Source organism: Eupeodes corollae, chromosome 1 (assembly GCF_945859685.1).
Source record: "Eupeodes corollae chromosome 1, idEupCoro1.1, whole genome shotgun sequence".
NCBI lineage: Eukaryota > Metazoa > Arthropoda > Insecta > Diptera > Syrphidae > Eupeodes > Eupeodes corollae.
The window spans coordinates 17836137-17862169 of NC_079147.1; the positions used below are offsets into that span (position 1 = coordinate 17836137).

Consider the following 26033-nt stretch of genomic DNA (forward strand, 5'->3'; position numbering starts at 1 on the left):
TGTTCTTAGATCCTTTCCAGGATTTGGCGTAAAGTGAAAATTTGGTCGATGGTAGATTTTCCAGGTATGAAGCCACACTGGTAAGGACCAATTAGTTCGTCAGTAAATGGCTTTAGGCGTTTACATAATACGCTGGACAAGATCTTGTACGTCATGTTTAAAAGGCTAATGCCTCTGTAAATGGTGCAGAGAAGGCGGTCACCTTTTTCATGGATCGAGCAGATGGTGATTAAGTTCAACTCGTCGGGCATGCTTCCTTCCGAACAAATTTTAGTACCTAGCTGGTGCATGCTCCTTACCAGATCTGCTCCAGCGAACTTAAAAAGCTCCGCCTGCATACCGTCATCACCGGCCGCTTTGTTCGACTTCAGCCTGTTGATGGCTTGTTGGATCTCACTCTGGTCGGGTGGGTGGAACTCTAGATCGACAACCAAATGGATTTGACGCGGCCGCTCGCTGGAGGAATAGTTGACTTTGTCACCATAAAGCAGCTGGTTGAAATGATCTCTCCAGATTTTTAGCTTTGACTGCGTCTCGAATACGGTATTCCCTTCCTTATCTTTGCAGGCTCCAGGGAGGCTAGTGAGTGCCGTTGTTTCCTTTTTGACTTTTCTATAAAAGCTCAGTACCTGTTTCCTGTTAAAAAACCCCTGAAACTCCTCGCCTTCACGCTGCTCATGGGCTTTTTTCTTTCTTCTAAGCAAGCGGTTCTAATCCCTTCTCTTGTCGACGCAGAGCTGACGGGAAGATCGTGTTCTCCTTTGCATGCCACAATCTGTTTGCCTCCGTTTTGGCTTTGTTTGCCTGAGCACATTCAGACACAAATCAGGGGTTCCTTGGTAGCGGCTGTGAGAAGTCTAGCACCTCTTCTGCAGCATTCCTGATGGATTGTTTGCAAAGCTGCCAGTGGGTCTCTGGACACATCTCGTCCGTTGTAGGGTTTCTCGCAAGCTCTAGGGATACTCGGTCGGCAAAGGCATTGGTGGTATCCTCCTGCTGCAGTCTTCCAACGTTGAATCTTCTCCTCGAGGAGGAAGTCGATAAGCCTGAGTCCGTTTCCAGATGTGATGTCGTGTAGGCTATGCCTTCCGATTGACCTACCAAAGATGCCTTCTTTGCCAATCTTCCAGGAGAATTTTAACATTGTTTTTGGAACATTGCTCATATGTTATGACGAGGAGCTCATAGAATTCCTCTTTGTTATTGTCATCCTTCTCTTCCGTAGTGACATGAGCGCTGATAAGGCTCAGGTGGTGGAATTTGGCCTTAATGACGATTGTGATCACTCTTTCGCTTTCTCTCCGAAACCTTAAAACTCTTTGCCTTAGTTTCCTCTGACAGCAAAACCAAATCCAAATAAGCGCTTCCTCCCATCGAGTAGACACTAGAAATCACAGCCTTCCTACTGCGTGGCCCATTCCATCACATCTCCTGGAGGGCTGTCACATCACTTTTGATTTCGGCGAGGTTATCGGCATGCTGCTCTGCTTTTGCGTGGTCGGTTGAGTGTACGCACATTCCATGTACATACACATAAATCGTTGTCAGTTTTTCGTTTGGGGGGGAGGGGGTGTCAACATTATCAGATTATCAGCCGTCATCGGAGGTTATACGTTGTGTTTTCATCACACTTTAAACTTTCCTTTCCTTACGGATTGTGAGGCCTGCGTACGACTGAGATTGTAAGAGCTGGTTCTTCAGAGTCACGGTGTGTACCGCGACTGGCTAAATCTATGACTCTCATTTTGTCTTCCCAGTCGTTACCTTTTCCAAACGTATGTCCAATCCATTGGCACTTACGCGTTCGTATTATAGAGTCTATACGTTCCTGGCCTGTCCTTCTATGAAGGGATCATCATCCCCGTAACCCAAGTGCTTTAAATAGAATGTCAAAGTATATTGGATTTCTCTGCTACCTGAGAAAGCTGCTCGCAATACGTCGCTAATCACCAGCAAACAAAATATTGGCGACAGAATACAGCCTTGTCTGAATCCGCTACTGATTTCAAAATCCTCTGACAACCTACCGTCCTGTAGCCTTAAGGAGTTATTTAATGCATTGCAGTACGATTTTTGCCAATATGCGATGCCCCGGTCACCTCACTGTTGTTCTTGATGTATTGCAAATTGCCCAATCTTTTAAAAACCATACAAAGTATTAACGTGATACTTCACAGTTCCGGCAAAATAAAATCACGCAGGATTTGTAAGTAACGATCTATGTTGGCTTGACAGTGACATTCTGACCATTTTCCTAAAAAAAGTACTGACGAAGAATAAAGTTTCGAATAATGCAACACTTCACAGTGACTTTGGGACTGCGGAGAAGTCAATCAAAAAGCTCTTGTGGGTTTTCAGAAGCCCTATATTGAGAAATAATACAGTCAAGGAACTTTTAAAGCCTAATTTTTGCAATATATATATTACAAACACAACACCAGCAAAAAAACTACAGCAAACGATGTTAAGTTGAGGATGGAAAGGCTTTTCTTACTGGAGCCCCAAGCTCCAAACATAAAGCAGTAAGACTCCATCGGAACTAGAATAATACCTCAATTTATTTACACAATTGTACAATTTTTAAATACTGTCCTTTCACTTTTGAATACTTTCGAATTCTAAAAATATATCACCACACAAACCAAGAAGAAATGATGCTGGATCAATAAATCGCTCATAATTATCCGCTTTCTTAACATAGAAATTTTTCAATATTTCAACAATACCAGCCTTAGCTTCCAATTGTCCAAGTTTCATTCCTAAAAACAAAACAAAGTATTTTTAGCTGTATTTTTTCGAAACCATGACATTTTAATAAAAAATGCTTGCTTACCGGCACAAATTCTAGGCCCATCACCAAATGGAAAGAAGTGTCCTTTCTGATTTAGTTCTTTTGCTCGTCCATTATCAAAACGTTCAGGAGTATAGTCTCCTGGTTTGGGATATACTTCCGGATCATTGTGGAACGAATACGTGGGAATGTGAACAACCATTCCTGGTTCAATTTTTACTTTGTGGCCTTTTCTATTTTCCAAAGTTGTCTCTTCACTGCATATTCTTGTTGCAACGGAAATTAGAGTTATCAACCGAAGTGTTTCTGAAATTTATTATTATTATTAAAAAAATGACTTTTAGACCAAATTCCATTACCATTGATACACTGTTCCAAATATGGAAGTTCTACCAAAACATCATAGCTGATACATCCATTTTTATCCAAATTAGCCATTATTTCTTCCCTAAGCTTATTCTGAGATGTCTGATTATTGGCCAACTATTAAAAATAAAAAAAGGTTATCGATCATCTTTCAAAATTGGTAACATCGTTAAGACTTACGAAATACAAAGTATGAGCCATCACGGTGGCTGCTGTTTCGAAACCATCAAGTAAAACCGTCGCACTATGTCCAACCATATTCATATGACTTATGAACTTCTTTTCCTGCAGTTGAATCAAATAGTTGAGGAAATCCGAACGATCCGTCTTATTGCGTAGTCTCATTTCTACAGCATCTTTTTGGACTTTAGTGTAGAAATTGTCGGTTTCTATTGGATAAAACCGACCAGCAAAGAGGGTTCGAAAGATTGGTGGTGCTAGACCCCACAAATAATGAAGTCCAATTTTCATAAAGGAGTCATCAACCAATTTTCTAGCCATCTTCAACATTTGATTTGGGGGTTCGTCTATGTTCAAAGCATCGGCATTCACACCCCAAACAAAGTCAGATATGATTTCAATGGTGTATTTGTAGCAAAGCTAAAGATTTTTCAAAGTATGTAAGATTTTTCCTTATTTAATGAATGTCTAAGTTTTGTGTACTCACACTTTTGACTTCAATTTTACCGTCCGATTTTTGAGAATGAGCCTTAACGTAGTTAGTCAGCTTCTTACAGATTTCCAGCGCAATAGGATAAGCTTGTTTAATCTTAAATTAAAATATTTCCATTCACATACAAAACTTGGTAAAAATTGCGAAATTATGAAATACGAACCCTTTGGGGACTAAGTCCTCCAATAACATCACTTCTTAATTCCTTCCAAATTGAACCAGAATTCATGAACGGATTCATGGTAGATACCTCTTCTAACTTTCTATTTACCTATAAAAGAAAGACTTTTAAACTTTATAGTGGCTTATTTAATAAAAAGCTGAATTGTACATACCCATAGAGTTTGCTCATTACCACGGAAGCATTTAAAGTTTGTTACCATTACTTCACGAGCTAATAGCGGATCAATGACCAAGATTTGAGGATTTCTTGTCATAAAAACTCCAATAAATCTTTCTCCAGTTTTCTTGTATTTTCTAGTATAAAAAAAATATTCAATTTTGGAAATTTTAGACGATAAAAGCTAGATATTTTCAGGTTAAAGAAATGACGATGGCATTCTCATTTCTACTGGTACAATTCTATCTTGATAACTCAACATTTAGTCATAAGTCAATAACAGGCGAAATGATTGTATGACCAGTGCTTTATTAGTTCAAGGTCTTCATTCATATAAATTACAGTATGTTCGATCTCGATGAGTCCCAACGGACAACTTACGTATAACTGAGCATCATTAGCAAACAAACCAGTTGTGCAGTGTTTTACAATAAAAGGAAGTTCATTGACATAAATTCAAAATAGCAGGGGACTCAGAATAGATCCCTGTGGTACTCTAATACTTTTCAATACAAATTCGGAAAGAACTTTAACTTTAAGTTCGAAAGCTTGTAGTCTATTAATTAAGAAAGAGTTTATTAGCCGGACTGCAATAGAAGAAAAATTAACACGAATTTAAGAGTTTTAAAGGCTTTGAAAATCCCAAAAACCTTAACACTTCTATTAACCCAGGATCGATGGTCTTTCGAATATCTTCTGTGACATCTATTACCGCTTTAATACAAGTATTTTTCCTACGGAAGAAATCTAAATATTTGAGCTTGGATGATTTTTTTTTTTAATTTTCAGAAAAAGGGTAGGAGATATTGGCCTAAAATTATCACACCTGGGGGACTTAAATCCTGGAAAAATGTTTGCCTTTCGCTATTATACGCGTGGGCTATAGTGGTATTAAAAGAGCAGTTGGAGATAACGCTGGAAACGATTTTTGGGTTCAAGTTGTTAATATACAATCTCCAATCTGATTATATTTGGACTTACAGTTTGCTTAAGTATCTGCCAAATTTGTTTCCTGGTTTGGCAAATATTAAACGACCAGAGAATAATTTAATCTGTGCTGTACGTATCGTTAAGACCGTTTTGTTTCAAATTGAACAATATAGTTGATAAAAAAAACATCGCTTGTAAGCCAACGCGAGCTGTTTCATTAATAATAATTGCATCTTCTCTATGAACCAAGGTTTTCTGGATGGAAGGGAGGTTTTATTTTTAAAATGAACATGGGTATCGAAAAGTCTTAAGTTTTGAATTATTCTACTTGTTGGATAGGGGAAGACTTTAAAAGAATAAGATCCAAATTTACACTTAAAACAGTACTGTGAAGTAAAAGAAATCCCAAAAATCTTAGTATTCGAAGATATTAAGGCGAATATCTACTTTAAGGCCGTAGGTTAGGAGTTTCTGGAGAACACTGGAACCGATAATTGATCAGCAAGCAAAGTTTTGCTCCAAAAAATCCAGCAATGTATGTTCGAAATTATAAAAATGATTTCATTGGGTAAATATTAATTGAGCTAAGTTCCTCAACTGTAACTTGCATTTCTTCTAATTTAGAAAAAAAATGAAGAAAACAAACATTCCTGGAAAGTCTGTAGATTAGACCCAGAAGAAGTTGTTGGTCCCCATTTTTTAATTCTACAAATATCCTCTCACAATTTTCAACTGAGTTGCTCTTAATTATGCTCTGTAAAGTTTCTTTTACAAAAATTACACGTCTCCACCTTTGCATCGTTATAATATTACGCTCAATTGTTAACCATATTTCGGATTCACACGGTTTCTACAGTTTTGGTATCTTTCACTTTTGAAGTTGTCATCATTTAACATCGGATTTTCTTTGCCAGTGGGACAAAATTATACCAAAAATTGGCTACCACACTGTTCAAATTCGACACAAAATTGGTTACATTTTTGAAGTCACAGTTCGCAAAACTAAAGAACTTTTGGGCGGTTGTAGAGCACCTTCTCGGTTAAAAATCTTAAAATTGGTGGCAAATATTTAAACTGTTGGTAAAAGTAAAAAAAACTCAGTTTTGTCGATTTTCCTCTGATCCTTTTAGTTAGAAATTCCCACTATTTTTAATATAAAGGTTTGGATCTGAAGGCTTTTTATGATTAGTTGACAGAGGAACTTAATAACTAGAAAAGTCGTATCTACACTGATCGGCTTCCTGGGAATGATGATGAGGAAATAATTGCAACTCTGCCAAAAGGGTTTCCTGACCGTATTATTAATCGAAGAGGTGATCACAATTGACCACTAATTTCTTTTCATTTAACACACTTACACTCTTTTCTTTGGGACTATTAAAAGGTCTTTTACATAACTTCGCAATTGATTCACGCCTTTGATGATGGAATTCGTGAAGCTATAAAGGACCAGGCCAGAAATGTGGGAAATAGCGATGAAAAATTTCAGAAAATATTTGGTTAATAGCGTTTTCCAATGATATTAGCATGCTTCACTCTTTGCAATGAAAGACAAAATCATTGATTAAATGAAACCTCTTATTGGAGAACCCTGTACAATGTCAAGTTAGTAATTAGTAGATATCAGAACATAAGTTCAGATAATAATAGCTAAAAAGAAGAAACTAATGGCAACATATTTTTAAAACACGATAAGAATTAGTTATTTGAAACACCAACAAAAAATATCAGTCATTCAACTTGTCAGTTTAAATATGTACGTATTTCAAAAATAACACACTTGAGATTTCACACCAATTTGTGTACTTACAATAAGTAAATATTTTTATAGAAAACGTAAACAAGGTTTGAAGTGACTTATTGTTAGGTAAAATGTGTAAAAGATAAGTTTGTATACACTTTTTATTATTGCACAATGCAAATGAGCTTTTATTATTCCCAGTGCAACTTTTTATAAATTTGCCTATTAAAGAATATAAGTTGTTCAATTATAACATTCACTCACTCATATAAGTCTTGTAATTCAAAGGCTAAATTACGATTCTTTTTGATAATGCAAGGAATAGTTCCTAAAATCAATTTTGGTTCAGGACCTGCTACTCCGCGTTTCTTCCAGAAATTAAAATTCCAAGATAAATATATATAAATAGCCCCAAGAACTGCACTAAGGCAACACAAAATAAGGATAAAAATTGCCATTTAAACTTCTATCAATATATTAACGTTAAGAGATTTAAACACAAACTAAGTTAATCAAGTGAAAATACACCGTTTTTATTTATAAATGAAAAGTGTAGAGCTTTGAGATGATAAGAAAACTTTAAGCATTATGAAAACCATAACCATTATGAATACAAATTTCATCATTTGATGTGCGAACAATCTATAAGATCTTCATCTATCGATAAGATAAGCTTTTAAAATTCTATTAAGAGAAAGACTCTTTACACAAAAATGTAATTGCTTGCATTTGACTAAAGAAGGGTTGATAGATAAAAGCTGTAAAACAAACGTATTAGTATTTTTTAACAGTAAATCTGTTTTGTGTAGGAAGGCCTATTTTTCTCTCATTTCTAGATTCGGAAAATAAATTTACCTTGAAATTTTTGATTTTAAGGAAAGAGCTAAAGTTGTGTCTGAGTTAGTTTAAAGGAATAAATGCTTTACTACATCCTATCTTTTGATGTGTTATTCCCTGAGTTTGAACCCTGCTTCTCTTTAATAATCAATTAAAATTTGCCTTTAAGTGGATGCATATTAAACTATTCTAACTCTGTAACAACTTAGTAATTGACCTAAGGGAAAAAAATCTTACTAAAAACTTGACTTTTTTTTATAATTAGCAAACACTAAAAGGGTTTTTTTATACCTTTAATATGCCAAAGACACAGTGTGAGCATTAGGAAAAGAGAGAAGGGTTGCATAGAAGGTGTCGGTGTACATTGGTTTTAAATTTCTCAACATTGCAATGACAGGGAAAGATAGAGCGTGGTAAGGCGTTCCACATTCGCTTAGTACGGCTAAAAAAAGAATCTCTGTACTTCATAGTACGGCCGAAGTTGGGCTCAAGGGTAAACTGGAGGGAATTCCTAGAAGCACGGGTATTACGGTTAAATTGTTTAAAGGGAGGAATGCAACTGGCTATTTCATTAGAGCATAGTCCGTTAAAATAACGGTAAAAAAGGGTGAGGCAAGAAACCTTGCGTCGATGTTTGAGTGATGTAAACGAGTTGATGATGTTTATGTCACCAATCATTTTAAAAGCTCTTTTTTGAATACTGTCCAAGAGGCTTAAATAAGTTACTGGAGCACCAGCCCAGAAATAAGTTTATATTCAAGTTTCGGACGTATATAGGTTTTGTAGATTGTAGCCAGATCAGACGGAGAGAAAAATTTCTTGCAACGTCTCAAAAAACCGTTTCATTGATGCAAGTGCCACTTATAGATAGTGGCAAAGAATGTTTATCGCGCTTTAACGATGCAAGACAGCATTGCGTTTTCGAAGCATTAAATTCCACACGATTTTTTATTCCCCATTGTACAATGCTGTTCCACATCCGAAGAGGAGGGTTGTGAGACTGGAAACGAATATGAAAAGCTAAGAGTGCTATCGTTAGCGAAAGTATTGGATTAGAAGTAGCAGACAGGAGATCATTTATAAAAATGAGGAAGTAAAACGGAGCCCTGGGGCACACCAGCGTTTATTTTATGAGTTTCAGACTTGAATCCGTCCAAAACAACTTGTATTGAACGGTTCGAAAAAAAATTTCTAATCCAACGAAGAAGAGATTCGTCGATACCAAAAGCACGCATTTTCGATAAGAGAGCAAGATGCCTTTGAAATATCAAGTGCAATAATCTTACTTTCTCCAAAACGATGTAAAGATCTGTTCCAATGTTCGATGAGATGAACCATGAGATCACCTACGAAAGCCGTATTGCCGGTCATTAAGAAGCTTCCGTTCCTCAAGATATTTCTTAAGCTGATAATTAATCAGCGTTTCCATGACCTTAGAAAGAAGGGACATTAGTGCTATCGGTCGGTAATATGTGGGAGAAGAAGATGCGCCTTTTTTTGGAATTGGCTGAACAAATGCAGCTTTTCAACTACTCGGAACGAGCACAGAAGAATAGGATAGATGGAAAAGCTTACGCAGTGGTTTTGCTGGCGTGGAAGAACACTTCTTCAAAATAATAGCGGGGATACCATCTGGGACAGTGGATTTATGAATGTTGAGATCTTTAAGAACTCTCGCCACAGTTCAAGTACGAAAAAATATTGGTCCCATAGAATCATTTACGCGTTCAAGAACTGGGGGAGTCATGACACTATCTGGTAAGGTGGAATTTTTCGGCGAACTGCCTTGCAAATAAGTTAGCTTTATCAATAGAGCTAACTAAAGGAGTGTCATTGAGCGTAGGAACCGACGAAGAGGAAAAATTACTCATGTTTTTTACAAATGACCAAAAATTCCTACTGTCTTTGGGACATTGCAGTATTTTTCGCCATAATTTTTGTTCATGTAAAAATTTGGTTCCTCGAATATAGGCGTTGCAGGCCTTTCTGGCTTGTTAAACTTTTTTCGGTTCTGAATAGTTTCCAAAATTGTATGAGATGAATTTCCTCTCACACACATGTGATTGCTAGAGCTCTGTTCCTAAAAATTGTTAAACTTTCTCTCTCTAAACGAAGTATAATTACACTTAAGTCCCTTTACAAGGTCATGGAATTACTCATTAGATGATCGACCTCAGCCCTTAAACCGCGGACGATATGTTCAATACAAACATTTCAACAAAAAGCACTGGACGATAAGGTTTATAATAAATAAATAAATTAGGTCGTGCAACAGTCCGTGGTGAACCAGGGCCTAGTGACTTACAACTCGCAACCATTCCTGTGTGCGAGTACTGTTGTCAGGAACCTGTACTGTTTGAGAAACACTTTTTCATGACAAGAATTACTCTTGAAGGAATTGTCAATTCTTCGCAAGAAAGAAAGCGAAACTAACGAACAGAATAAATGTGATTTTTCAGATGAAAATTCGTATTGTGTTGTGAAAAAACATTTCATCAACAGAATATAACTGTAAAAGAAGCTGCTACAGAGCTTGAGAATTTTAAATAATCATATTAAAAGATATATTGCTGGAATAAATACTAAAAAAGATAATAATAAAAAGAGGCTGGGATGCGACCCACACTGATAACTTCCCATCCCGTCTGTCGATTTGTCTTGCTTAAAAGTTTGTCTATATGTACTCGTATCAATTTTTACCAAATTTGAGTACTATTTTAGTAGATTTTATTTTTTATGAAAAAACGGACTGTTGGATTTTTATATAAAAATTACTGAATATCGGAAACAATATTTTCTGTGAAATAAAAAAAAATTTAAGACAATATTTTTAATTTTTGAAAAGCTATTTGAGTCGTAAATAAAATTTTACCAAGTTTTAGTATTGTTTTTTTTTAGAGTTTTATATTTCGTTAAAAAAAACTGTCAATTCGATTTTTTTAAATTTTACCAAATGTTGAAAACAATATTTCTTATAAGATAAAATTAGTTTGAAGCCAATATTAATTATAATTTGAAGAGATATTTGAGTCGAAAATCAATTTTTACCAACTTTTATACATTTTTTGTTTAGGTTTTTATTTTTTGTAAGAAAACTGTCAATTCGATTTTTCTCAAAATTTGTCATAATGTTGAAAACAATATTTCTTATAAGAAAAAATTAATTACAAGCTATTATCTCAAAGTTTTTAAAAGATATTTGGGTCGAAAATCATTTTTTACCAACTTTTGTTAATTTTTTTTTCGGTTTTTATTTTTTTGTAAAAAAAATGTCAGTTCGATTTTTTTCGAACTTTAATTGAATGTTGACAACAAGATTTTTTGAAAGTTAAAAGTAAATTAAAGCCAATATCTCAAAGTTTTGAAAAGATATTTCAGTCGAAAATCAATTTTTACCAACTTTTATACATTTTTTTTTTAGGGTTTTTATTTAAAAAAAAACTGTCTATACGATTTTTCTCAACATTTTTTAAAAAGTTGAAAACAATATTTCTTATAAGATAAAATAAGATTGAAGCCCAAATTTCAAGTTTTTGAAAAGATATTTGAATCGATATGCAATTTTTACGAACTTTAAGTAATGTTTCTTTTTAGATTTTTATTTTTTATTTATAAAAAAAAACCGTTGTATCACGTTACAATATATTATATACAATTTAATTCAAGTCTCTAGCGTTTTTGGTTCGCAAGATATTTAGGATTAACCAAAATGTTCAAAATGTTTTTTTCAAACTGCTATGGTAAAAAAACCACCACGCAATTTTCTTGAGAGCCCTTTCTGCATCTTTCTGCCTTATTATCTATATAACAAAATGTATTTGAAATAGATATTCCTTCTGGTTCTTGGGCTATGGACGGCAAAAAAAACGTCGCGAACGTACAGACGTACGGACGTATACGCGCACGCACAGACATCTTTCTAAAAATCTTATATTTCGCCTCTAGGGACCTTGAAACGTCGAGAAATGTCAAAATTTTCAATTTGACAAATCGGACCCATTACAATAACTTCCTATGGGAAGTTAATAATAATAATCTTTCCCCTTGCGGTCGCCACTGTATGTTCAGGCATATTTACCTCCAGCAAAGATTACATAATTAACACTTCTAGACCTGCCCCACTTGAGTTGATGCTAAGAAAGCCCAGCATCGACTATTGTGAAATCCAGAACAACATACAATACAAAGCAAACCACGCAGAAGCAAGCATAAAGTAAACGATGAAGCCCATCGAGGTGAATTTTGTAATTAACTTGATTAAGTCCGAAAGTGATAACAGAACCAAAGGCATTTCTAATAGAAGTGTGACAGCTCGTTCACAAGACGAGACCCCTCAAACACGAATAGAGGTAATCTCGTTTTCACACAGAAAAATAGGGGAGTCAAGAGCAGAGAAAATAAAAACGGCAATCATATAAAACACCCACTTGCAACCAAAAGCTTATCAAAAGAGGAGACAATAAAAAAAACGTTATATAATGTTATTAGTAGCACCCGTAGCGTGATGATTAGGGTGTTGGACTGTCATGGCAGAGGTCTTGCAAAAAATTTACAAATTCTCAAGAGTTAATCTTGTCATGTTGATTGCTTTTTCAAATCAGCCATTCGGATTCCGCTTGAAATTGTAGGTCCCTTCCATTCCTGACAACAAAGCTCGTACACATGAACTATTGAGAGTTGTAAGCCACTAGGCCCTAGTTTTTAAAAGACCGTTCCGCTATCTTATTTATTTATTTTTTACGGTTTCAAAAGTAAACAAAGCACATAAAAAATATTTGTTTTACATGATATTTCTTTTTATTATAAAGTTAAAACGTTATGTTTAAGCCCTATATCATTTAAGTAGCCACCAAGCGAATTGTTGCAGGCATTGATTCTTTTGAGGTAGTTTTCGACCACTTTTTGATACATATTATGCTGTATTTCAACCATAACCTTTCGAATTTTGGTTTGAAAATACTAAAAAGTTAAAGGTTTTTACGACGAGAAATTACGCGGCCAGGAAATGTCTCTTGCAATAAAGCCATATTCGCTGGAGTTGTGTGGCATGTGACATCGATTTGCTGCGACCACATATGCTCCAAGTGGTATTCGTATTCTTTAATAGCAGGCAAAAAAAGTCGTACCATGACCATAACGCTCCGAATTGAAGGTGGCAGTGATTCCATCGTCGTTTTCGAAGAAGGAAGGTCCGATCACACCTCCGGAGCAAAGAGCGCACCAAACAGTGATTTTTCTTGGATTTAATGGCCTTTCTTCAATAACTTGAGGATTTTCAGAACCCTCAATACAACAATTTTGTTTATTAACACAAAAACAGAAATGTAGCTGAAGAAAAAAACGATAAAATGTGCCCTAAGAGAGATTTAATTCCTGATAAAGTAGAGAAATCGACACATTCGGGTCCTAGTCAATCCTAAGGTTTCTTGGAAAACCCCAATTTTGGAATGCATGAGGTATGTAAAAGTTTTTTGGTGGTTTTTTCGAAGAAGGAGGTGTCTGTTTTTTTGCCACATAAATAGGGACAAGATTTAAATTTACCTATAAGACCCACCGAAATAAAGAAATTAAAAATACTGGTTTAATTTAACGGACTAAAATTATTTTTTAATAATGTGTGATGCCTCCTGATTTTTGAATTACTTCAAGTAACAAGATAATTGAGCGAAATTTGCGCCCAGGACCGTTTTATGGCTATAATAATATCTTCGGTTTTTTGGTACTGTCGTCCTCTTTGGTAGACATTTCTTGATAGTTATCCCTTCACGTTTTTCATTATGTGCAGGTCGGAAGAATATGGGGGCCATGGTAATAGGTTCACATTTTGCCCCTGAATCCCAGCTTTTGTTGTCCTTGCCGTATGTATTGGTGCATTATCTTGTCGGAAAGTCCATCATTGTATACCAAATAGCCAAAACTGCGAAAAAGTTCGTTTCAAAATCAATTTCAAAGTGATTGTTGATGTCGTAGTCGTATAGTCAGTTTTTAGTGAATTTTGAAAATTCACACTATCGTTTTCATTCACAACAATATCGATTGAATGAAAAGACATATGGGATCACCTCGTAACAACTCTTGTATCTGGAAGTTAATTTCGTCAACATCAACATTTTTGGCTGCCAAAATAGCCAGATGACTAAGCCAGTTACGATTCAAGTAATTATAACCACTAATTATAATTTTATTGACGTTACTAAGACCTGACTTCCTATTGCGAGCAGTAGAAGTTCTATCGCAATACCGACTTGCTTTAACGTGTTCGCAATATGTTCTTTGGAGATAAGTTTTTGATCTATGCAAACTCTTAGATACCTTGCATTCGTTTCACAATTTATATTAGCACCGTTAATATATATCGGATTTCTTGAAAGAAAATTAGACGTTCTTTTTCTACTAAAGAAGAGAGGTTGTACCTTATCAGCATCAGGAATGGCACTAACACTGATCCTTGTTCGACTTGGTAACAATTTGAAGAAATGTTATTAGCATAAACACTAAAATACTTATCAGACAAGAAACTTAGGGTTAAATAAGTTGGAGAGACTGAGCAAACTAATTTGTCCACTATTCCATTACGCCAAAAAGAACTAAAATGGGGCCAGTTGATTTGCCAAGCTAACGGTTCTGTTTCACATATTGGCATAGAGTATCAGCACTAGGTGAGTAGTACTGGGAAATTTTTTGAACCAAAATGTTCATTAGGAATACGTTCAATAGATCAGCAATTTTTTATATCTTTCTTTTAAAACTATTCCAAAATGTTGCGAAAACTACTTAACAAACTAATTGGTCGATAGATTTGTGGAAGTTTAAAATTATTCCCAGTCTTTGGAAAAGGTATAACTTTAGCTGTTTCATCAGACTTCTTCACTTTCAGTTTGAAAACAAAATTTTTTACATTTTCTATGGTGGTGAGTTGACCTTATGCATGGGTGTCAATATTTTGTGTGTTTAGAACTTTAGAGCCAAACAGGCTTACAAAATTTTTACAAGATTTTTGGTTTCACCATCACTGATACTCCAAATGGTTATTCAAACAAGTTGATGCAAGGACATACGCTTTATTTTGTGTCTTCGTAAACCAAATTATTACCATTTTCTAGAATGGTAAATTATCTGTTTTTGTTTCTAATTATTTTGGCAATATTCCAAAATGACTTTTTCCTCAGTTATGCTCTCATTGTATAGTTTAACTTGAAGGCGATATGCAGGAAGTCGGTTGTTGCATTTCTTGAAAACGCAAGATTCTATTGTTTCTAAAATAGTATTTGAAAAAACATCGATCTGAATTTATCATCTTTTGAACATATCCTACTCAAATTAACAGGTATAGTTCTAAGTTTTTACTCTATTACCAATTTTTAACATCCACATAAATATTGTTCACAGAAACTAAAAACACAAAGCTCTAAGACTCCATCGTAGCCAAGGACCCATTTCAATTTATTAATGCAATTATACAATATTTAAACACTGTCATGTCACTCTTGAATACTTTCAAATTCTAAAAATATATCACCACTCAAACCAAGTAGAAATGATGTTGGATCAATAAATCGTTCATAATTATCTGCTTTCTTAACATAGTAGTTTTTCAATATTTCAACAAGACCAGCTTTAACTTCTAACTTTCCAAGTTTCATTCCTAAACAACGAAAACAAATTGTTTTTAAATATATTAATTCTTTGAAACCATGATATTTTTATAATAAATTATTTCTTACCGACACAAATTCTTGGTCCATCACCGAATGGAAGTAAGTGCCCTTTCTGATTCAGTTCTTTTGCTCGACCATTATCGAAACGTTCCGGAGTATAGTCTCCTGGTTTGGGATATACTTCCGGATCATTGTGGAACGAATACGTGGGAATGTGAACAACCATTCCTTGTTCAATTTTTACTTTGTGGCCTTTTCTATTTTCCAAAGTTGTCTCTTCACTGCATACTCTTGTGGCAACAGGAATAAGAGTTACCAAACGGAGTGTTTCTAAAATTCGAAACTTTAAGCTTACAAAAAAATAAAACGACTATAAGACCAAATTTCTTTACCATTTATACACTGTTCCAAATATGGAAGTTCTACCAAAACATCATAGCTGAGACAGCCATTTTTATCCAAATTGGCCATTATTTCTTCCCTAAGCTTATTCTGAGTTGTCTGATTATTGGCCAACTATACGTGGTGTAAATAAGGAGTTATCGATCTTAAAAATTTTAACATCGCTAAGACTTACGAAATACAAAGTATGGGTGAACACATTCCCTGCTGTTTCGAAACCATCATGTAAAACCGTCGCGCTATGTCCAACCATATTCATATGACTTATGCCCTTCTTTTCCTGCAATTGAATCAAATAGTCAAGGAAATCCGAACGATCCGTCTTATGGCGTAGTCTCATTTCTAAGGCATCTTTTTGGACTTGAGTGTAGAAATTGTCCGTTTCAATGGGATAAAACCGGCCAGCAAAGAGATTTCGTAAAAATGGTGGGGCTAGACCCCACAAATAATGAAGTCCAATGTTCGTTAAGATATCATCGACCAATTTTCTAGCCATCTTCAACATTTGATTTGGGGGTTCGTCTATGTTCAAAGCATCGGCATTCACACCCCAAACAAAGTCAGATATGATTTCAATGGTATATTTGTAGCAAAGCTAAAGATTTTTTAAAGCATATCAAATTTTTCCTCTTTTAGTGAATGGCTTAATTTTGTGTACTCACACTTTTGACTTCAATTTTGTGATCTGATTTTTGAGAATGTGCCTTAATAAAGTTATTCAGCTTCTTACAGACTTCCAAAGCAATAGGATATGCTTGTTTTATCTTAAATTAAAATATTTCCATTCACATAAAAAGCTCGTTAAAGATTGTGAAATTATGAAATACGAACCCTTTGGTTACTAAGTCCTCCAATAACATCACTTCGTAATTCCTTCCAAGTTGAATTAGAATTCAAGAACGGATTCATGGTAGATACCTCTTCTAACTTTCTATTTACCTATAAAAGAAAGACTTTTAGACTTTGTAGTGACTTATTTAATAAAAAGTTGAATTGTACATACCCATGAAGTTTGTTCATTAGCGCGAAAACATTTAAAGTTTGTTACCATTACTTCTCGAGCTAATAGCGGATCAATGACCAAGATTTGAGGATTTCTTGTCATGAAAACTCCAATGAATCTTTCTCCAGTCTTCTTGTATTTTCTAGTATTAAAAAGATATTTATTTTAGAACTTTCAGGCGCTTAAATTGTTTTAAGCAAATCACTGATACAATTATAGTTAGAAAAATTGTATCAGGTTAAAATATGACGGAGTCATTTCTATTTCCATCTAAGTAACTCAACAGTTTGATAGGGTTCGGCCATTTCTGGAAAGACCGCTCTTTGAAAAGCTGTCAACGTTAAAGCTTTCATGTTTCTTATTTGTTATTTATATGAAGTTAGTAAAAATGTAACGGTCCATCAAATTTTTGCAGTCACAGCTCGCAAATTTATAGCATTTTTTGATCGTTGTGAAGCATTTTCTCCGTTGATAATATTGAAGCTTTTAAAAATATGTGTGCTTAAATGGTAGACAAGATGACACCAAAGTCCACAAGTTTTTTCTTAAAACTCACCGCTGTCTATCAACATCGGGTGCCTAGTATCTCAAATGGAGATCGTGTTCTAACTTTAGTGAACATTTGTGTGGGGTACTAAGCGAGAGAGGGGGAGAAGGGGTTCTCACTAAAGCACCTCTCCTTATCCAGAAAGCAGCGGAGATATTTGCGAGATGGAATCAACAAGGATGTCTACAGTTATAGTTGGGTTGAAACACTTAGTAAACACCTTATCGACATATTCGGAGCCCAGACTTGTAAGGAGCTGTTTATCCGGCTCCCCGGAAAAAAGAGAGCGTGAGAAGAAATGAGGTTCGTAAATTTAACAAAAACGTTCTTACAGACACGAACCGAAGCCTGTAAGGACTATCAGGGGAACATCGTAGTAGAAGCGCAGTCTATGCTGAGAATATGGAAAGACCACTTCGCCAAATTATATAACGGAGGCGGCGGCGAATCGAATTCCGCTGTAAGGGAGATAGCACCACTCAATCTCGGCGAAGCAGAACAACAAATCAGAATACCCGATCCTGACGAAGTGAAGATAGCTATATCTAAACTGAAGTCAAACAAAGCTTCTGGAGTTGGCGGCATCGCTGCCGAACTATTGGAAGCAGCAGGCGATGACTTGGTAGGGAGCATGCATCAATTTATCCGCAAAATATAGAATTATGTATGGTATAGAGTGAAATCTCAGAATAGTTTGCCCTTAACAAAAAAAAGTAGAACCTCTGAATTAATCCAACCAAAGCAGCTTCAGCCACCTAAACATAGCGTGTGGGATCCGTTCTGTCGTAATTAAGTTTTAAAGTAAAACGATTTAGATGGGGTTCATGTAACGCTCAAGCCCCCAGAAGATCTCAGACAACATTGGTGTACAAAATTGAAGACAGCTGGCTGGAGAAGTGTGTTAGTCAGGTTCGTTCCGGACTGTAGCGTCACTAAGTCATTAAAAACATGTGCATCGCACAAGAACACCTGAGAATTACGGCTTTAGTCCGTCATGCTGACGAAAAACCAGATTTGGCGGTTTGCTTTTGATCTCTCCAAATTTTCATTTAACTAATAACACTTAACAATGTTTTGAATTAAGAATCAGAGCAAGAGCTCAATAACCAGCATTGTTGTATTTTCACTGGTTGAGTTCTTGGTAATAAGATCCGGATTTTTATTGAAACGACATCTTTATCGCTTAGCCCGTTTTTTGGAATGGCCTCAATTTTAAAAAAAAGTTATTGCAACTGTTAGAAAAATTTGCGTTACCGTGCTGTGATTCATAATTAAGATAGTAATTACTGTTTATTTCTGCAAAACGGCCTTACACAAGAAACAATTGCATTTCTTACAAAAAATTTAAGACTCTGTTATTTTTCGTAGTGATGATGACCATCAATCTTGTGATTTAACACCTTTACACTCTTTTCTTTGAGGCTACTAAAAGATTCGGTTTATTGCAAAGCTCCAGAATTAATTCAGGACTTTGTAGATGGAATTAGTGAAGCTTTCCACGAAATAAGCCAGAAATTGTGTGAATAAGTTCTGAACAATTTCAGGAAAACTAAGCAAATGAGCTTTTATTATTCCCTTTGCAACTTTTTATAAATTGGCCTATTAGAGAACATATATGATGTTCAATTATAACATTCACTCACTCATATAAGTCTTGCAATTCAAAGGCTAAATTGCGGTCCCTTTTGATAATGCAAGGAATAGTTCCTAAAATCAATTTTGGTTCAGGACCTGCTACTCCCCGTTTCTTCCAGAAATTGAAATTCCAAGATAAATACAAGTAAATAGCCCCCAGAACTGCACTAAGGCAACACAAAATAAACGTACAAATTTCCATTTTAACTTCTATCAATATATTGACGTAAAGAGATTTAAACACGAACTAAGTTAATCAAGTAAAAATACACCGTTTTTATTTATAAATGAAGAGTGTAGAGCTTTGAGTTGATAAGATCTTAAGGAATTATTAAAACTTTAAACATTATGAATAAAAATTTCATCATTTTGATGTGCGTACAATCTATAAGATCTCCTTCTATGGATAAGAAAAGCTTTTAAAATTCGATTAAGAGATAGGCTCTTTACACAAAAATGTATTTTCTTGCACTTGATCAAAGATAGGTTGATAGATAAAAGCTGTAAAATAAAAGGATTTATATTAATATTTCTTGTTAAAGAACAGGAATTTACCATGAAAAAGTTCTTGGTTTTTAGGAAAGAGCTTAAATTGAGCCTCAGTTAGTTCAAAGAAATAAATGATTTACAACATTAATATACAACCTCTTAGTTGATGTATATTAAGCTTTTCTAATTCAGGATAAACTAAAAACTGGACTTTAGAAAAAAAAAGTCTTATTAAATATTGAATTTGACATAGAAGTTATTGAAAAAATTGCAAATTTGAAATTTTCTTACTGGTATTGTCAGGAATGCCGTAAGCTTTCTTTATCCCAACTAGCTTGTAGAATGCCTTCTTTTAAAGTTGACATTTTAAAACTTTTTAAGGATTTTGAATAGCTACTTTGACTTATGATTTAGCTCAAGTGTACCTGACAAACAAAAGAAAATTCTGTGCTTGTTAGAAATTCTACACCCCCCTCAAAACGAACTAATATCAACATCACCCTATGCCTGCAATTTTCGACTCAAATTCAACCTCTAATAGTGACTTCACTACTAGAACAGTAATAAACAATTCCATCCCTATCAAAGCTGTCAAGAAACCAACAATCATTTTTAAATCTCCTCTCAAAATACCTTATCCGAAACTCTTTCAAAACAGGGCATATTGCAATGAAATGACAGTTATCTCCTCGCGTCTCCATATTGCAGAGGCTGCAAAGTATTGGAAGATCAGATCTGATCAAATTCAATAATTCCCCTCTTGTTTTGAAAACAATGCTTATCTTATTAATTGAATTGCCGGTAAGTAGGTACGTACATATTGCTTCCAAGGTTGTATTCAAGGCGGCTGTAAAAGCATCTAAACACCGAGGATCTGGCTTCCACTACATTTCTGTCATACAGAACACTTCCAAGTTTTTCGAGAATGTCGTTAACTTGAATCTTAGTGAAGACAAGTTTTCATCTTTACCAACCAATAAATTTGTACCGCATTCGGTTGCCAGGCCCTCCCACTCCTCCATTATTGATCCTCTCGTCCGAATCATATTATTAAGAATTATTTTTGGAATTCTTTCATTCTTCATCTCCATAACCTTGAGAACATAGTTAAAATGCACGCTAAGAGTTCCATTATCATAGGTGGTGTCCCCGTTTCTAAATAAAGCATATAGTTTGGGGTATTTTTTGATAGACGAAAAATCCTTTTTAAAAAGTATCGAAGAAATTTCTCTACAGCTTCGAAAGAAAGATAACCATAGACTTGCGCCCCACATAAAAGAATCGACGCTGCTGTAGAGCGGAATAACCTTTGCTTTTTCTTGATGCATCGCTCCCATACAGCTGAAACCGCTCGTTTTGCTTAGGATAATTTTCCGCCCAGGTGCCTCTTCATGTTGAGGTTTGAAATTATAAGGACTCCAAAGTATTTGTACTTTCGCACAGTTTCCACAGCATCTCCATTAAAGGTCTATTTTTCGCTTTCTGAAAGTTTGCCCGCTCCTCCTCTGAACACCATCATTTTAGATTTTTGTAAGTTTACTACCAGATTCTAGTGTTTGCAGTTATCTCCTAATCTATTCATCATAAGTTGCATTCCAACCACCGTTTCAGCAGACTATATCATCTGCATACATAAGCGCAGGAATCGTTGTTCCCCCAACTTGTATTCCACCTCTGACTGTATCCGTTATGTCATTAATGAACAGCACAAAAAGCAAGGCACTTAGAATACAGCCTTGTATTAGGCCCATTGTTGTTGGAAACTCCTCTGATAGAGCAAATCCAACGCTCTCAGAATATTAATATTCCTACTGGACAGTCCTAACTCAAATAATTTATAGAAAAACGCATCTCGCACAATTGAGTCAAAGGCTGCACGGAAATCAACAAAAAACGCATATAATTTCTTCTTTTTCTTCAAGTAAGTATCAGCAGTATTGTAAATTCAAAATATATGGTCTGCTGTCGAGTAATTTTTTCGGAATCCCGCCTGGTATTCGAACAAAATTTTTCTCTCATTAACCCATTGTGTTAGCCTTCTGTGAATCAGACCGGCAAATAGTTTAGCACTGGTGTTAAGGAAGGAAATCCCCCTGTAGTTAAATGGATCTTTGTGGTTTCCTTTTTTGAGGAGAGGATATATAATGGATTTTTTAAAGCTGTCGGGAACTGCTGCATGGTCGAAGATTCTGTTAAATTCAATGGTTAACAATGAAATGAAATCATCTGTTGCGTTTTTGAAGAATTCAAAAGAAATACGGTCATTACCAGGGGCTTTATTCACTTTGGAGTTCGATATGACTTCTTGTAATTCCTGAAACTCAAAAGGAGCGTCTAGAAATTCATACAGCATTAGTGGTTCAGCATATTGGACCAGTGGTGAAATTATCTTTGAATTGAGGAGGTTTTTGATGTGGTTTTTTAAACTTGGTGCTTGCAGGCCTAAAGCGATGATATTTCTTATACCATTAACGTTTTTCACAGCTCTCCAGAAATCCGTTGAACAACGTGCACTATTGATGACCTCTATATTTCTTCTCTCAAAAGCTGCCTTTTTCAGGTAACACATTTGTTTGAACTCCCTATTTGCCTGTGAGTACAATGCCCTGAATTCTTGGGAGTTGTGTTTTCGAAATAGCTTTAAAAATCTATAGGATTTCGTACTGATGAAATTATTTTGTGACACGCCAATCCTGCCATTAAAGTCACCTATAAGCATCCAATTTGACGTATCAGTATCTTGCTGTGTGTCACTAAGTGTTTCAAAATCTCGTTGCCAGTGGTTGCAATTAAAGTACACAGGTATTATATGCATTTTTTCATTGCCAATTTTAATATCCAGTAAGTACGACTCTCCAGATATCCTCCAATTGAACTGTAAACGCCTCAAGCTTTTAAGATAACCAAAAAGTTCACCCCCGCTGCCTCGATCAAAAATTCCATAAAATTCCTTAAAAAATACACATTTCTCTTCTTCCGTATCTTTATCATTTCAACTCTCAATTAAACTGGTTTGTGTAAGATAACATACTCAGACTATTTTCATTTTAAACCTTTATATTCCTTCAAAAAAGTTTAGAGTCTGTTTATAGCGAACTCTCCTTGGCATTAGACTTTCTTATAAATTTTTCCAGCTCTGACACCAATATTTAATTTCTAGGTGTTTTTAATTTAAAAAACATTGACTTCCATCTGAATCCTGCTTTAAAGCCTCTCTCTCTTCTCTCTTCTTCACAATTGGAACTATCTTGTCTCGATAAAATCTTTCTTACTGATTTCCAGCAAACAACCTTTATTAAGAATTTCAAAATCAAATTCTTGATTTAGTATTTTCTTTTGACGCTATTAGTACTCTTTTTCTAAAATCTAGATCAAGTATTTCTAATATTGATAAATATCACACCTCCCCCCTTCCCTTGTACATTTTTATTTACTTAAGTAATCAGCTTACTGGACACAGTAATTCCTTTTATTGCTTATATGATTTTGATTTTAGAAGAGCTTATTTCCAGTTATTGTTTGAAGATTTCTGGAATTGCCGATAAATTAGAATTTCTCTTTAATAATTGTTTGCAAAAAAATCTACCTTTAAAGAAATCAAGAAATCCAAAAATTTACCACCTTTGGTATGTTAAAAATTTGCGTTTACTGCGTAACAAAAGAAATAAGGCATGAAAAACTCACCTCAGAAATTTGTCCCCAATCAACTTCTCTTTTTATGTTGAACTTTTAAACGAATTTAAAACCCCTTTTAATTTTTTATATTCTAGTTACCTATGTTACTGACATGGGCAACTCTTTAAAAGAGAATCCTAAATAAATTTGGAAACTTGATATCTGTAACGCTTTCGCAACAAATTTCCGTGAGGCATTTGTAAATAGCCCGGAAGCAGTTGATGAAGTATATTTTCATTATCTTCACTCATTTTCGCAATCCACCTGTAGCAAAGGGCACAGACCTTGATCCTTTACCCGTTTTGAATTGTGACTGTTAATCCGGTCCCGATGGTATTCCCCCGATAGTATTAAAAAACTGTAGTAATACTTAAGCTGAACCCCTTACGTTCATATTCAAGCTTTGCTTGAAAGAAGTCATTTCTAACACCAATTTTCAAGAAAGGTAACAAGTCGGGTATACGCAACTACAAGCCCATTGCAAAGCTTGCTTGTATTCCTAAATTGTTTTAAGAAGTTAGTAGGTAGACGAAGTCCTTGATTACCTCAAAGTTACGTCTGTCGAAATAATTGGGAAACTTGAAAGTTGAATAATTACCAAATATGTGCGATCGTTCAACTAATTTTCAATCAGTAAATATTGTTTCACAAATTGAATACTGATACATAAATATACATTCATTAGTTTATTTCTAATATTAGTCATTAACATTAAATAAAACAAATACCTACAACATTTATTGATCTATTTGTTCAAATTCCACAAACAAATCACCACCTAAACCAAGAAGAAATGAAGTCGGATCAATCGTTTTAGCAGAATGTTCGCTTTTCTTTAAATTAAAATTTTTAATAATTTCAAAAATTCCAGTTTTCGCTTCCAAAAGTCCTAATCTCATTCCTAAAATTAAAACAAATAATTTTACATCCTGTTGCCAAGTTATGTATATATGTGTTATACATACCAGCACAAATCCTTGGTCCATCACCAAAAGGAAAGAAATGCCCTTTCTGGTTGAGTTCCTTTGCTCGACCATTATCAAAACGTTCTGGAATGTATTCCTCTGGCTTGGGGTAAATATCCGGATCATTATGGATGGCATAAGTTGGAACATAGATAATCATTCCTGGTTTGATCTTAACCTTGTGGTTTTCTCTATTTTCCAAATATGTTTCCTCAGTGCATCTTCTTGAGGTGACCGAAATAACAGTAATGATTCGAATTGTTTCTTCAAATAAAAACAACTTACATTCGATCATTAAGTTAAATTAAGAAGAAAGATACTCACCACTGATGCATTGATCCAAATATGGTAGTTCCGACAAAGTATCGAAACTAATAAGACCGTTTTCATCTACATTAGCCATGATTTCTTCTCTTAACTTTTTCTGGGCATTCTGGTTATCAGCCAACTAATTCAGACACAAAAACTTCTATTTACTCTTTCATATTTTTTAAAAGCTGATTTACTTACAAAAAACAAAGTATGAGCAATAATAGAACCCGTTGTCTCGAAAGCATCCAATAAAACAGTCAAACTGTGTCCGACAGTATCGAAATGACTTATACCTTTCTTCTCCTGCAGCTGAATCATATAGTTGAGGAAATCCGCACGATCGTTCTTATTATTAAGACGCATTGCAAGAGCATCTTTTTGAACTTGTGAGAAGAAATTATCAGTTCCTTCGGGATAAAATCGTGAGGTCAACATTTTTGCAACAAAACGTGGCAACAGTCCCGATAGGTAGTAGAATCCAATTTGCATAAACGAATCATTTAGCAGCTTTCTGGACATTTCTAACATTTGATTGGGTGCTTCGTTGGTATTCAGAGCATCAGCATTAATGCCCCAAACAAAGTCTCCAACAATTTCAGTGGTATATCTGTAACAGAGCTGTACCGAAACAAAAAAGAAAGTTTTCAGAATAAAGTGCTTCACGGAAGAACAATTTAAATTCACATTTTTAACTTCAATCTTTTTGCCTGATTTCTGAGTTGTCTCCTTCACATAGCTGACAAGCTTCTTGCTGATTTCCAACACAATCGGATATGCAAGTTTGATCTGAAAAAAAAATTAGATCATCTATCACTTGCTTAAGTTAAGTTTTAAGCTTTATTTTTTTGTTTTAAACAAACCCTGCTTGGACTTAATCCCGCTACAAATTCACTCCTGATTTGCTTCCACTTTGAACCAGAGGTCATAAATGGATTCCGTGATGCGACTTCTTCCTTATCCGGACTGGCCTAGAAGAAAAAAAGAAATGAGATTATGATTTCATTAAACTTAACTTGGAAATCAAAAGTGTTTTACCCATAAAGACGGTTCATTGTCATGGAATGCTTTGAAATTGGTAACCATAATTTCTCGAGCAAGACTTGGATCTATTACCAGAATGTAAGGGTTTCTTGTCATGTATATTCCAATGAATCTTTCACTAGTCTTCTTGTATTTTCTAAGGAAAGAAAATAATTTTATCAATTTCAATGTATCAACAATTTTCGTAAAAAATACTATTTAAAATGTTTGCTAATAACACAAAAAAATGGTGTTCGCCACTACTTTTTATTATCAAGATATGTGTGTACAAAAATTGGGCTTTATTTTAACGATAACACTGGTCAACACGACTTTTTGCAGTTTGTCCAAATATATATTTCGGTATCCCTAATGTTCATGTCGTAACAGAAAAATAATAAAAATCTTCCACAATGAGATGTCCGAAAAAATGGATGGTCTAAAGGTACCCACAATGGCATTTTCTAAACCTGTTATTTGGAGGGAACAAAAAAATCACGTAACTGACTGTTATTTCTGTCTGAATATACTGAGGGGATGTTCGTTCAAGACAAGAGATAAAATTGTGTATCCTGATATAGAATCCGTAACAAAACCTCTTCCTCACAGTGAAAAGTGGCCACCACCGCAACCTCCATCTGTAAGCGAG

General features: G+C 35.0%; 2 protein-coding genes across 2 annotated transcripts; both read right to left on the bottom strand.

The window, feature by feature from the left end:
* Positions 1-2540: 2540 nt before the first annotated feature.
* LOC129942690 (probable cytochrome P450 309a2) lies at positions 2541-7343 on the bottom strand. Its single transcript, XM_056051737.1, has 8 exons — positions 7106-7343; positions 4166-4307; positions 3994-4101; positions 3825-3926; positions 3338-3757; positions 3151-3274; positions 2834-3097; positions 2541-2759 (listed from the first exon to the last, which is right to left on the bottom strand). Exons 1-8 carry the CDS (start codon positions 7297-7299, stop codon positions 2596-2598), a joined length of 1518 nt encoding a protein of 505 aa, XP_055907712.1. The 5' UTR covers positions 7300-7343; the 3' UTR covers positions 2541-2595.
* A 7750-nt stretch (positions 7344-15093) lies between these two features.
* On the bottom strand, positions 15094-25535 carry LOC129948006 (probable cytochrome P450 28d1). Its single transcript, XM_056058843.1, has 15 exons — positions 25400-25535; positions 25225-25332; positions 25049-25150; positions 24563-24982; positions 24377-24500; positions 24053-24316; positions 23828-23988; positions 18932-19170; positions 16742-16883; positions 16570-16677; positions 16401-16502; positions 15914-16333; positions 15729-15852; positions 15403-15666; positions 15094-15323 (listed from the first exon to the last, which is right to left on the bottom strand). Exons 1-15 carry the CDS (start codon positions 25499-25501, stop codon positions 15160-15162), a joined length of 2844 nt encoding a protein of 947 aa, XP_055914818.1. The 5' UTR covers positions 25502-25535; the 3' UTR covers positions 15094-15159.
* Positions 25536-26033: the final 498 nt, after the last annotated feature.

What these genes read in the sequence shown, in the direction of transcription:
- LOC129942690 (XM_056051737.1), bottom strand. Translation starts at nt 7,299, where the DNA reads ATGGCAATTTTTATCCTTATTTTGTGTTGCCTTAGTGCAGTTCTTGGG. An exon ending in GTAAAATTGAAGTCAAAAGT is followed by an intron (nt 3,758 to 3,824) that starts GTGAGTACACAA and finishes AAAAATCTTTAG; the next exon opens with CTTTGCTACAAATACACCAT. An exon ending in TGGCTCATACTTTGTATTTC is followed by an intron (nt 3,275 to 3,337) that starts GTAAGTCTTAAC and finishes TATTTTTAATAG; the next exon opens with TTGGCCAATAATCAGACATC.
- LOC129948006 (XM_056058843.1), bottom strand. Translation starts at nt 25,501, where the DNA reads ATGACAAGAAACCCTTACATTCTGGTAATAGATCCAAGTCTTGCTCGA. An exon ending in AATTTGAACAAATAGATCAA is followed by an intron (nt 19,171 to 23,827) that starts TAAATGTTGTAG and finishes TGATTAACTTAG; the next exon opens with TTCGTGTTTAAATCTCTTTA. An exon ending in CTAATGAACAAACTTCATGG is followed by an intron (nt 16,678 to 16,741) that starts GTATGTACAATT and finishes TTTCTTTTATAG; the next exon opens with GTAAATAGAAAGTTAGAAGA.